Source organism: Tamandua tetradactyla, chromosome 19 (genome assembly GCF_023851605.1).
Source record: "Tamandua tetradactyla isolate mTamTet1 chromosome 19, mTamTet1.pri, whole genome shotgun sequence".
NCBI classification, from domain to species: Eukaryota; Metazoa; Chordata; class Mammalia; order Pilosa; family Myrmecophagidae; genus Tamandua; species Tamandua tetradactyla.
In genome coordinates, this window is record NC_135345.1 from 5,116,065 (window position 1) to 5,129,038 (window position 12,974).

The 12,974-nt window shown below is 55.9% G+C and overlaps 1 protein-coding gene across 1 annotated transcript in view; it reads right to left on the reverse strand.

The window, feature by feature from the left end:
• SORCS2 (sortilin related VPS10 domain containing receptor 2) overlaps positions 1-12,974 on the reverse strand; it is a 539,078-nt gene that overhangs the window by 8,910 nt on the left and 517,194 nt on the right. Inside the window, exons 19-23 of the mRNA XM_077136335.1 lie at positions 8,240-8,426; positions 5,777-5,910; positions 4,385-4,508; positions 3,031-3,143; positions 1,982-2,107 (exon numbers count right to left, since the gene is read on the reverse strand). Coding sequence (XP_076992450.1) covers positions 1,982-2,107; positions 3,031-3,143; positions 4,385-4,508; positions 5,777-5,910; positions 8,240-8,426 — 684 coding nt within the window. The remainder of the gene's footprint in view (positions 1-1,981; positions 2,108-3,030; positions 3,144-4,384; positions 4,509-5,776; positions 5,911-8,239; positions 8,427-12,974) is intronic.

The window sequence follows — 12,974 nt, forward strand, 5'->3', positions numbered from 1 at the left end:
GTCTTCGGAAGGAACATGGCCTTCCTCCATCTGTCCCTGCTATCTGTAGCAGTGTGGCTGTGGCCCCCAAATACCCAGGTCCTTTGCAGTTTTCCCAGGGGCCACACTGCCGGCACTCAGACCCGGGCCAGCGGCCTGTCGGCTCAGGCATCTTCCCTGCGCAGACTGGGGAAGGAATGTATGGGGAAGAGGCTCCACTCCCCTGGGCACGATGCCAGGACGTGGCAGTGACGGGGCGATTTCACCTGCAGCCCGGCTCCTCTCCTGGTGAACAAGCTCTGTGTCAAGGAGCACCACAAATGGGGGGCTTCGAACGACAGAAATGTCTCCTCTCACAGCTCTGGAGGCCAGAGGTCTGGATCAAATGTGGGAGGGTTGCGCTCCCTCTGGGGGCTCCAGAGGGTCCCCGCCGGCCTCTTCCAGCTTCCTGTGTTTCCCGGCTGTCCTTGGTGCCGCATCCCCCAGCCTCTGTCCCCACTGTCACGTGTCCTTCTCTGTGTGTCTGCACTCAGAGGTCCTCCCCTTGGGAGGATAGCAGCCATTGGATTTTGGGCTCACCTTAAGTCTATTTTTATTTTTTGGCTGTTTTTTGGTGCATGGGCCGGGAATCGAACCCTGGGCCTCCCGCGTGGCAGGCGAGCCTTCTACCACTGAGCCACGCGAGCACCAGGACCCACCCTAAATCTTGATGTGATTGCTTCCATCCACAAAGGCCCTACTTCCAAATAAGCTTCCATTCCCAGGTACCAGGGATTAGGACTCGGCATCTCTTTTTGGGATACACAGTTGAACCCACAATCCTGACCAGGAAGTCCCCCAGGCAGCGTGGGCCAGGGGCCAGAACCCAGGCTTTGGAGCATTCAGGGAAGACTCCCGGTTCTGCCCCTTTTCAGCGCGTGGCCGGAGGATACTTCCGCTTTGCTGGGTTGCTGTGAGGACGTGCCTCGGCCCCGTGCCCAGGAAGGGCTGCTGCGAACGATGCCAGCATTGTGCCAGCTTTGCCAGCATTGCTGTGGTTTTTGATAATCCAATCAGTTGAAGACCTTTAAGGGAAAAGAGAGACCTTTTCACTGCTTCCTCAGCCAGTGAGCCTCTCCTGTGGCGTTCATCCAGACACTTCACTGGAACCGCCAGCTTCACAGCCTGCCCTGCGGATTTTGGACTCTTCCATTCCCACGGTTGCATGGGACTCCTTTATAAATCTCCTATTTACAGATCTGTCCTGTTGGTTCTGTTTCTGTAGAGAACCCTGGCTAATACACTGGTATATGTAACTAGAGCTGGGATTGCTGGGTCTGACCTTTTGAGGAACTGCCAGGCTGCCAAAGTGCCTGCACCATTTTACCTTTCCACCAGCCACGTACGAGGGCTCTGATTTCTCCGTGCCCTCACCGTGGACTTCTCACTATCGGTGTCTTTGTCTGCAGCCCCTCCAGGGGGTGTGCGGTAGCTCTCGTCCACCTTGAGTCCCCAACCTTGTCTGACAGGTAGGAGGCCATTCCCTCCAGGAGGACTGCCTTTGGGAAGCTCTCCTGGGCAATAAAGGCATGTTGTAAGTGGGCGTATCTGGTGTCTGCTCTGTCCTGAATCGGTTCCCCAGGTGTCCTCTCCCAAGGTCTTGTCTCCATTTCCCAGCAGCCCTTGCAGTTGTGTTAGGGTTGCGTTGCAGCCAGTGAAACCGGAGAGTAAGTTCTGTACGTCTGTCCCTGCGGAGGTGCTTTAGCTCCGGGCCTCCTCCCTCTCTCCTTCCCCTGCCATGGTAACAGGAGGCCAGGTGAGGCCCGGACAATGTCCCTGCAAGGGGAGGAGGGCCAGCTGCCCTGCCTTGGACTGTGGCGTGGAGAGAAATAAGCCCTGAGGCTTCTGAATTTGGGGACCCTGTGGGTGGCAGCTAGCCTGAGTTCCCCCAACACACTTGACCCCCAAGTGTGGCTGGGCGGGGAGGGTCCCAGAGCCCAAGGCTGGGGGCCACAGCTGGTACCTTGTCACTTGTGAGGCTCCTCTTCCTGGTGGGCCTGGGAGGGGGCAGTAGCACGTACAGGTCGGCCAAGGTGGGCAGCCCCGGCTTTACCACGGTCACCAGCAGCTCTTCGGGGACACTGGTCTCCTGCCAGACAGACAAACACTGTGCTTGTCCTGGCTTCCTTGTCCCTTGTCCCATGCCAGGGACCCTAGGAACACCCTCTTTCTCAACTTGGCCTGAGTTCTGGTCATCTGTCCATGGGGATGGCCCCAAATCCTACTGTACCTGTACTGCCTCTGCCACCAGCTCTCCATGTCCCACAGCCCCTTCCCTCCCCACCAGCCTCCTCTCTCCTCAGTCTCCTCTCTCCTAGGCCTGCCCCCTCCAGTTCACTCCTCACTCTGTGGCCAGGGTGGGCATGTCTTTCCCTGGCTAATTTCCAGACACCAGGGGGCATCAAGGCTCCTTCACATAGCATTCCAAGCCACCATAGCCTGGCTCTGCTGCCCCCTGTCCCTCTACTCCCCCACACCCCAAGCCTGTCCATGGTCATATCCAACTGCAAGTCTCTCAAACCACAAGGCTCTGCATATGTGTCCCACTGCATCCTGCAAGTTCTACCCCCATACCTCCACCTGGCAAGCTCCTACATATCCTTCAATGCCCCAGACAATATTCCCACCATTATTAATGAGCTGATAAGAAGCATGGAGTGAGGCTCTGCCCATGATGGCTTAGGGACTGGTCCTTCTCTCGCTGGGGAACCAGGAGTTGGGGTTGTCCCCCAGCCACCCTGATGCACTGCCCGTCTGCTTTCTGTGTGCTTCTGAGGGCAGCAGTTGTCCCCAGTGTCTGATCCAGAAGAGAACTTTAGCAAATGATTACAGCAGCTTTCAGAAGATCTAAATTATTGGAGGTCAGTGACTGTGTCTTGTGCAAACAGCCAGTGCTCAGTGGATGCGCTAGAGCAGCTGTGGTCAAGGGCAGCACTTGCCCACCCTGCCGCTGGCAGTCCCAGTGTCGGCGAGCTCCTCCAGCAACTGGAGCCCCCCTAGTGAGCTGGGCACCTTAGCAAGGAGCCGGCTGACCACCAGGCCGACGTCTTCCCTCCACTCGGGCACGTTGGGGTTGTACGCATCCAGGTCTTTGGAAAACTGCAGAGGCACGACCTGAAAGTCATCTGGAAAGAGGCAGAGATGGAGGCGCTGATCAGTCCGGAGCCTATCTTGGTTCCTCCGGGGAGGGCGGCCCCATGCCCTGGAGGGCCTGAGATCCCCCAGGCCCCTGTTCCCGTAAGCTTCTCAAGCTGGTCAGACAGTAACCCTGATTCTGACTTGGAAAACAGGATCCCTCTTTGTATGCCAAAGGTTTGTGGGCTGCTCCCAGGGGGCTGGGTAAGGCCCTCTATCAGCTTTGCTCCACCAACTTGTGAGGCGGTACATACCCCATGAGGTTGGCCTCTTGTCCCCACTGATCTGTAGATTTGGCTAGACTGGTCCCCCCACCAGAATACAAGTCCTCTGATGCAGAGGCCCATCTTCTCTTCCTCTCACTTTTCTCAGGCTCCTGGCTCCTAGCCCTGTTCTAGAGCCATGAGCAGGGAGAGTGGAAAAACCGCAGTTTTCTGTTTACCTCTCCAGCTTCAGCTTTCTTATCTGCACAAAAGGAGGAGGCTTGCAGTGGAGATAACTTTTTCAGATCTCGCCTGCCTCTGTGCCTGGTGCAGGCATGGGTGTGAATGAAGGAATGGCTAAGAGAGGCTCCTATAGGCTGTGAAGGGGCACGTGGGTGGCCCAACCTCTCTCACTCTCTGCAGACTGGTTCCCATGGAGCATTTAACTGAATGCCACATCCATGGGAGCTGTTCTTAAAGCAAAATGAGGTTTTATTGGCATGATGATGATGCAGGCAGCATCTCTCTCTCTCTTATCCTCATGGTTGATCATTATTGTAAAAGTCCCCCACGAGTGGCTCAGAGCTCCAATGAGCCAGACAAATGAGGACACAGATTCAGAATAGGCCTCTCAACAAAGTCTTCTTGCTTTGAAATATAATTAAGTGACTCTCCATGGCTGAGCAGTGGGCAGTGTGGAGATAGCCTGGGAGTCAGGCTGAGCTGGAACTCTGAGTTCCATCGTGGTTTGGGTTTTTGCTGTGTGGGGTAGACAAATGACTTAACCACGTACTCACTTTTGTGTTGGCTGAGCTATAAGTAATCCAGGGAACTGTTATATTTTATTTTAGACATCAGGAAAGGGAGGCTGCGAGGCTGGGAGACTTCGATGGCCAGAGAGCCATGTGCTAGCTCTATTTTTGCCTAACTTCCCTTTCCCCGACCCCGGGGGGCCAGGACTCGAGCCCATGCCCCACACTGCCTGGCTCTCATGGACAGGGAGTGCCGCTGGGGCCCCGGGTGCTCACCCAGCACACGGACCACCTTGGAGTCTTGCAGCACCGAGCTCCCACAGGCTGCCTGCACCGTCACCCGTACATCCCCCGTGTCCATGAACCGCGTCGTCACAGAGTTGTCCAGGGACAGGAGAGGCTACAGGGGCACAAGCAGGGGTCAGGGGTCCCACACAGAAGGGGTGGCAGGACAGGGGGCACTGGCCCCTGCAACCTGCTGTCCAGAGCCTCACTGAGATCACCCATCAGAAATGGACCCCTCATAGGGGGTGCTCAGGGGCAGCACCAAGGGGCAGCCCCCACCGAGACACCCCAGGGCTGAGTGAACACAGGGGCCTGCTCTGTCACCATGGCAGGGCCCAGGTCTCCTGGCACCCCCTGCCATCCTGATGGCTCCCCCCATGGACACTGTAGGAGGCCCAAGGTGGCTGCCAGGCTGGGGCCTCATAGCCCTGATCCCCTCCCCATTGATTTTCACATTGGCTGTGGAGGCTCTGGGTAAACTGAGGTTCCTTCAGCCCCAGCTTGGGGGACAGACATGCTTTGAAGGTACAGGACATTCATCGTGGTTGGATGGTGACATTACCTAAGAGACAGGAAAGGCCACCCCACCTTGAGAAGGAAGGACCACGGCTGGGATGAAGGGTGTGTCTGAAGCCCGAAGCCCACGGCTGGAAGTTGCTGAGCTGAGACTCAAACCCAGAGCCTGGCTCCCTTCCATGATCCTTCCCATTCAGGGAAACAGAGGTAGAGCCTGAAGCTCCTCACCTCCCTGGGGCCTGGGTGTTTGGGGCCTCATTGCAGCTTGGGGGTGTGGGCGGCTGTTTGCTGAACAAATGTCAGGTGCCCCTCTGTGGGTCTCGAGGTCCCTCAGCCTGAGGTTGGGCATTTTGCCCTGCAAAGGCCCTTAGGGACTCCTGCTCCCTTTTCTGATCTGGGCTCTCTCCTGCCCGAGGATTATCTGTAGCTCCCCACTGCTTATTGAGGCCATGGGTGAGGCCTCTGACGTCTAATCCAGCCCTAGTGACTCTTCCTCCATGACGCCCTCCATGACCTCCCCACTAGAAATGGACTCCCCTTCCCTGGAGCTCTTGCACACCTTATCTGCCCCTTCCCTGGACACCTGTGCATCCTAATTTGGGTCACGTACTCGGTTAACATCTCTTTCCCCCAGAAAAGGCAGGGACTGATCCCTGCCTGTGTCTGCCACACATGGATAGAGTTGGGCCCTGGGCAGTGCTCAGAGGGGGAGTTGAGTAAGGACACTGGTATGTGGCTGCCTCTGCTCCCCAGGAGTGGGGCTGTGCGTCTGCTGTAATCTTGAGCAGTGCCCTGACCCCACTCTCCACCCCAGAAGGCAGCCGATGGGAATGAGGGGATGAGAGGGATCTGGGTGGGTCAGTGTACCTGCAGGCTGTGGCCGATCCACCAGTAGAAGACAGTGAGGTTAGGGTTCAGGGGCAACAGCACAGCTGTGAGGTTCACCTCCTGGTTGATGCCAATGACAGGAACCACTTCTAGGTAGAGGGCTTGCAGGGGGGCTGCCAGGTCCAGAGAAAGGTCAGGAGTTAGAGGAGAACAGGGTAATGTTCTCAGGGTCTGCTTACTGGTCACTGTCGCAAATGACTTCATTAACTACCATCATACCACCACTATTATCACCATCACCACCATCATCACCATCACTTTCAACACCATTATCAACATCATCACCACCATAACTGCTGGTACTATCACCATCACCATTACCACCATCGACATCACCACCACAACCATCACCATCATCACTGTCATCACCATCATCATCACCATCATCAACACCACCGTCACCACCACCACCACCACCACCATCATCACCATCACCATCACCATCACCACCACCACAACCATCACCACAACCACCACCACCACCATCACCACCACCACCATCTCTACCACCACTACCACCATCACCACCACCATCATCATCACCACCACCATCACCACAACCACCACCACCACCACCATCACCACCACCACCATCTCTACCACCACTACCACCATCACCACCACCATCATCATCACCATCACCATCACCACCACCACCACCATAACCACCACCATCACCATCACCACCACCACCATCATCACTATCATCACCATCATCACCACCATCATCACTATCATCACCATCACCATCACCATCATCACCACCACCACTACCACCATCATCACTATCATCACCATCGCCATCACCACTACCATCATCATCACTATCATCACCACCATCACTGTCACCACCACCATCACCACCACCACCATCACCATCACTATCATCACCATCACCATCACCATCATCACCACCACCACCACCATCACCACCATCAGCACCATCAGCACCACTGTCACCAGCACCATCATCACCACCACCACCACCATCACCATCACCATCATCACCACCCCCACCATCATCACCACCACCGTCATCACCACCACCACCACCACCATCACCACTGTCACCAGCACCATCATCACCACCACCATCACCACCACCACCACCATCACCACCACCACCACCACCATCACCACTGTCACCAGCACCACCATCACCATCACCATCACCACCCTCACCACCACCACCATCACCACCATCACTGTCATCACCACCACCACCGCCATCACAACTGCCACCACCACCACCGCCACCACCGCCATCACCACCGCCATCACCACTATCACCACCACCATCACCATCACCACCATCACCACCATCACCATCACCACCATCACCACCATCACCACCACCGCCACCACCGCCATCACCACCGCCATCACCACTATCACCACCACCATCACCATCACCACCATCACCACCATCACCACCATCACCATCACCACCATCACCACCATAATTACCAGCAACAACACTGCCACCTACAATACCATCATCACTATCATCACCACCACCACCATCACCATTGCCATCACCACTATCACCACCATCATCACCACCATCACCACCATCATCACCACCACCATCACCATCACCACCATAATTACCAGCAACAACACTGCCACCTACAGTACCATCATCATCATCACCACCACCACCACCACCATCACCACTGTCACCAGCACCATCATCACCACCACCATCACCACCACCACCACCATCACCACCACCACCACCACCATCACCACTGTCACCAGCACCACCATCACCATCACCACCCTCACCACCACCACCATCACCACCATCACTGTCATCACCACCACCACCGCCATCACAACTGCCACCACCACCACCGCCACCACCGCCATCACCACCGCCATCACCACTATCACCACCATCATCACCACCATCACCATCACCACCATCACCACCATCACCACCATCACCATCACCACCATCACCACCATAATTACCAGCAACAACACTGCCACCTACAATACCATCATCACTATCATCACCACCACCACCATCACCATTGCCATCACCACTATCACCACCATCATCACCACCATCACCACCATCACCATCATCACCATCACCACCATAATTACCAGCAACAACACTGCCACCTACAATACCATCATCACTATCATCACCACCACCACCATCACCATCCCCTTCACCCTCACAATAACCACTGCTTTCCACATGACGACCACCACTAAGGATGACCACCACCACTGATATAATCCCCTACACCCCAGCACCACCAGCCCCCCTACTGTCCAGGTCAACAGAGCTATGGACTTGTCCCCTGCTACTGGCTGTCCCGAAGACCAGGGACCTGTAACAGTCCTGGAGGATTCCTGCATTTTCACCAGGACCCAGGCTCTCTCAGCCACAGGCAGCAACCTCGGCCTCTGTGGCCACTGACTTACAGTTAACCTGGACGAACAGCACTGCCTCGTCGTGCCCTGCCATGTTCTCCGCCCGGACAGACACGCGGTAGACCCCTGGGCTCTCGTAGCGGTGCCGGACAGGCTCCCCGGTCAGTGTGAGGTTCATGTACATGGCCTTGAAGCCGTCCCCGAGGTCCACCTGGTACTTGGTAGCCAGGACATCACCCTTCAGCAAAACAGCACAAGGCCAGTTAGGAGTGGGTCCCCATGCTTGTAGGGTTGACGGGTCGGGGGGTTCATTCACTCCTGCACTTGTTCGTTCGTTCACTTCCTCCTTCCCTCAAGATGGACCTGGCCCTGCCCTGGGCTGCCAGCCTGGGGTCAGTAGGAAATCGCAGTGCTGGCTGAACATGGCAGACACAGCCTGAGAGTTCTGGGAAGTGCAGGAGCATTCAAGCTATATTGGGTTTACATTTTAGAACATGGCCTGGTGGCAGAGAGGGGCTGGAGGGCCCAGTGACAGGGGCCAAGGAGGGCAGTGGGGCAGGGGCATGGTCCAGAAAGACCCCTCGAGGCCTGGGCCACGTGTGGAGTCGGCATGTGAGTGCTACAATAAGTTGGGGAGACTTCCAAAGGCCGCAACAGTCTACCAGGAAGTAACGAGGACACTCCCGCTCTATGCTGAGGTCCTAATTCTCTTTCTCTTCCTACAGGGTGCCAGGAAAGATGCCTGGGAAAGCAGTGAGCTGTGCAGGAAGGGGCCCCACCCGCTGCCCCTCACCACTGCCCTGGCATTTACCCGCCCACAAAAGCTGTCTGACCACTCCTTATCCTTCTCTGCCTGTAGCATTACCTGTCAATATTTTCCTCGTAGAGTTGGAGAAATTGAGGAGGAAACACTAGTTTTTCCAGCTTTATACCCAGAGAGAGCACTCGTATTCTTTCTTTTCTCTCTGGCTCTTGCTTTCACACGTCCCTCCCTCTGTTCCCCTCTCTCTCCTTCCCTCCCCTCTCTCCGTCCACTCCCTCTCTCCTGCAGGAACCCCCAGAAAATCATTTCCTAGTCATCAAGAATGAAATGGATTGGACAGGCCACGGTGGCTCAGCAGGCAGAGTTTTCGCCTGCCATACCAGAGACCCGGGTTCGTTTCCCGGTGCCTGCCCGTGCAACAAAAAAAAAGAATGAAATGGATTATTAATGGCCTTTTAGCAAACCTCAAAGTTTACACCTGTCAAATCTGAACAGCTGACAAGACATTTACATAAATTATGTGCATTTGACTTTCTCCATAAGTAGTGAAGTAGGTTAGATAGGGATGGAGGGAGTGGGGAATTACCTTAAAACCCAAAACAAAAGTCCCTTTTGGCCCTTACCCAGCCCCTACCCCATCCTTCTTGGCTCCTGAAAGAACCAAGGAGAAGTGCAGCAACTCAATCCCTTATTAGCACAACTGGAGGGGGAGGGGCCCCTCCAAGTTCTTATAAAGTCCCACCCTCAGACCGCTTCTCCTCCCTTGGAGAATGCTCACGCTCGTCTCCCTTCAAGCCTGCAATTTCACGACGTATTACGTTTTGAGCTGGACACACTGGCAGGTCCTCGAGTTCTGTCCTGCAGCTGCGTCAGCCCCTGCTCAGGGTCTAGGCTTTTCGGAGAACTCATGGGGCTTTGCAGCGTCCAGTCGAGAATTCCTAGAGCTCTACGCCATCCAGCCCAGCACTTCCAGGGCTCTCTGGCATCCGGTCGAGAACTCCCGGGGCTTCCGGCAAGGGGGTGATTAAACTAGTTGGCTGCACACACTCACTAGTTCTTGAATTCTTTCCTGAGACTGAGTCAAGAGCCCTCATGGCTCCAGCCCTTGACTGAGGTCTTGATTTCCCCGAGAATTCCCGGTGCTGTCCGGCTTCAGTAGGATGGACCATGATCCCCATTTCCAGGCTGGAAGATAGGCTCCAGCTTGCAGGAGGGGTGGCTCGTTGTCCAGTGCTCTCTGTGTGGTAAGGCAGCCTCACGGGCAGGGGGTGGGACCGCTGCCCTACCTGCTCCTGGGAGGAAGGCCTTGGCTGAGCAGCACCTGGGGGCACACACCCCACCACCCTGGGCAGGTCTCCCCCTCACTCGAGGCACCTGCTGGTGGCCAGACTGATGCACATTTAGCTGTTAAACATTTTACTTGGTTAAAAGAAACTGATTTTTTTTTCTAATCACAAAAGTAGCACTTTCTCAAGGTAGGAAAACAGAAAATCCTAGGGGCAAAGAGAAGGAAATGACGGGGACCCCCTACTGCCCCTGTAGTTTCCACCATGAACACCTGGGAGCATTTCGTGCAGCTCTATTTTTGTTTGTCCGTTTATTACTGAGCACTTTAAACTGAACCCTGCAGGCTGAGCTCATTATAGATTCACATGCCACCTTGAGAAATAATACAAAGCGCCCGTGTCCCCTTCCCTGCGTCTTGCACAGCTGGTGTATCTCAGCGGGACAGCGGCCCAGGCCCTGCCCCGACCCGAACGAGTTAGGGATTCCAGCCTCCTCCAGTGCCCCCTCCCGCCCCTCCGGCCCCCAGCCTTGGTGCCACCAGCCCTTCTCCACGCTGGGGCTTTTGCTCCTCTCAGGGCGCGGTGCAGGGCTCCGGCAGGTTACTCTTTGCAGACTGGCTTTTCCCCCGCTCGGCCTGGTTCCTCGGAAGGCGTCCGCAGCGTGTCCCCTGCACTGGCCTTCATCTTCCACAACACGGGGGCCACACAAGGCACATCGGGGCCATCTCCAGTTTCTGACTATTTTGGATAAAGCTGTGACGAACCTTCCAGTAAAGGGCTCTGCGTGAACACGAGCCTTCACTTCATTGGGTAAACGCGCAGGGGGGCGATTGCTGGGCCGCAGGGGGAAATGCACGTGCAGCTTGGAAAGAAACCTCCGAAGTGTCTCCCAGAGCGTCGCCCGCGTCACCCCCCCAGCAGCGATGAGCCACCTGCCCCGGCCTGTCCGGCCGCCTCGAGCGCTGATTCAGTTGTGACAGGTGCCCAGTGCTGCCTCAGGGCAGTTGTGGTTTGTGTTTCCCTTGGGGCTAGTGACATTGGGCATCTTTCCATGAGTGTATTGGCTGTCTGTCTGTCCCCTCTGGTAAGCTCTCTGAGCAGCTCTTTTGCTAGTTTTCGAATTGCTAATTTTCTAATTGGATTGTCCGTTTTTTAATGATACTTAATTTTGAGGGTTCTTTATATATTCTAGATACTAACCCCTTGTCAGATATGTGATTTGCTAATATTATTTCCCACTCCCTGCCTTGAATTTTCATCTTCCTCACAGCTTCTTTCGGAGTTAGGAGTTTTTCCTTGGACGGAGTCCACTGAATGGCTGCGTCCTTTGTGGGCTCTGCTTTTCGTGTCAGCTCAGGACCTGTGGCCATCCCTCCTTCTGAAAGCTTGTAGCCTACATTTCTTTCCAGAAAAGTTTGCAGCTTTCCATTTAAGCCCATGACCCACTGAGTTAATGTTTCTACCAGGTGTGAGGTTTGACTCCATCACATTTCCTATTTTGGGGGTGTCCCAGCACCCCAGCTGGCCGTGGAGCTGTTCTTCCTGCCGTGAGTAGCATGTGCCTGGAGGTCAAAACTCAGCTGGGCAGACGTGGGCGGGCCGACTCCTGGGTTCTCCATCCGGTCTTCAGTTTTACAATCTTAGATATTTTCATAAAAACTGGCCTCCACTAAGTCCAGTGTCATTGCCAAGCAAGCTGGGCTTGGCCTACAACTTAGTGTGTGTATGATTGCATGCTTGTGTCTGAGTGTTTAAATGTGTGAGTGGGAATATGTGTGATGGGGTGAGTGCAGGAGGGCGTGACTATGCACCTGTGTGAACGAATGCACGTGCACGAGTGTGTATGAGTGTGCACTCCCCAGCCCCAACTTCCTCTCGTCCCCTGAGCCTTCGGCGAGGAAGCTGGCAGCGCCGGCCAGCAGTGCTGGGTGCGGGGGTCTCTCTCCTCCACCTGCCAACCCAGCCCCAGGCAGCCGGGAATCCCAAGTCCCATCTTGGCTCCAGTGGGGACAACCCGCAGGCGTGATTCGCCCAGATTTCGTGCTCTAGAGGGCAGCAGACGGCCACTTGTCTGGGACTTCCCTCCTGGACTTGGGGCAGAGGCCGGGTCCACTCCGGGGGCTCTGTCCTCCCGCTTTCCCCAGACACTGCTGTGGACACAGGTGCCCCACCCTGCCCTCGGGGCCACCCGGGGTTGCAGCGCCCCACTCCCAGGACAGGCCATCGCTGGCCCCCAGGCCAGGCCGGGGACATCTCAGGGACCGTTCTGTTTGGATGCCTGTGGCGTGGGCGCGTCCACGCAGTGTCCTAGACTGCGGCCCTGCCCCAGCTCTGTCACTCGCTGCTGTGTGGCCTTAGTGGCCTCACCGTCTGGCCTCGGCTTCCTCAATCACAAAGTGTAACCAGGGGTCCTTCCTGGTGAGGTTGTGGTGAGTCCCGGTGCCAGGTACCCAGACACTCAGGCCTTGGCATGCCCAGCCCTGCAGCCCACGGGCCTCAGTTTCCCTGTGTGCACACTGGGTCCCTGCCCTCCAACGCCAGAACCCCCACCCCCAGCCCCACCCTAACTGGCTCCATAGTTTGGATGTCCTTTATATAAAGTTCCAAACCACGCAGCCATGGATTCCAGCGGGACATCAGTACGCCTATAGCGCTGTGTGCCCGGGAGAAGTCGCCCATCCCCCGACACCCTCTCCTGACCGTGGGAAATGGGCAGCTTCTACTGTGTCCTTATGCT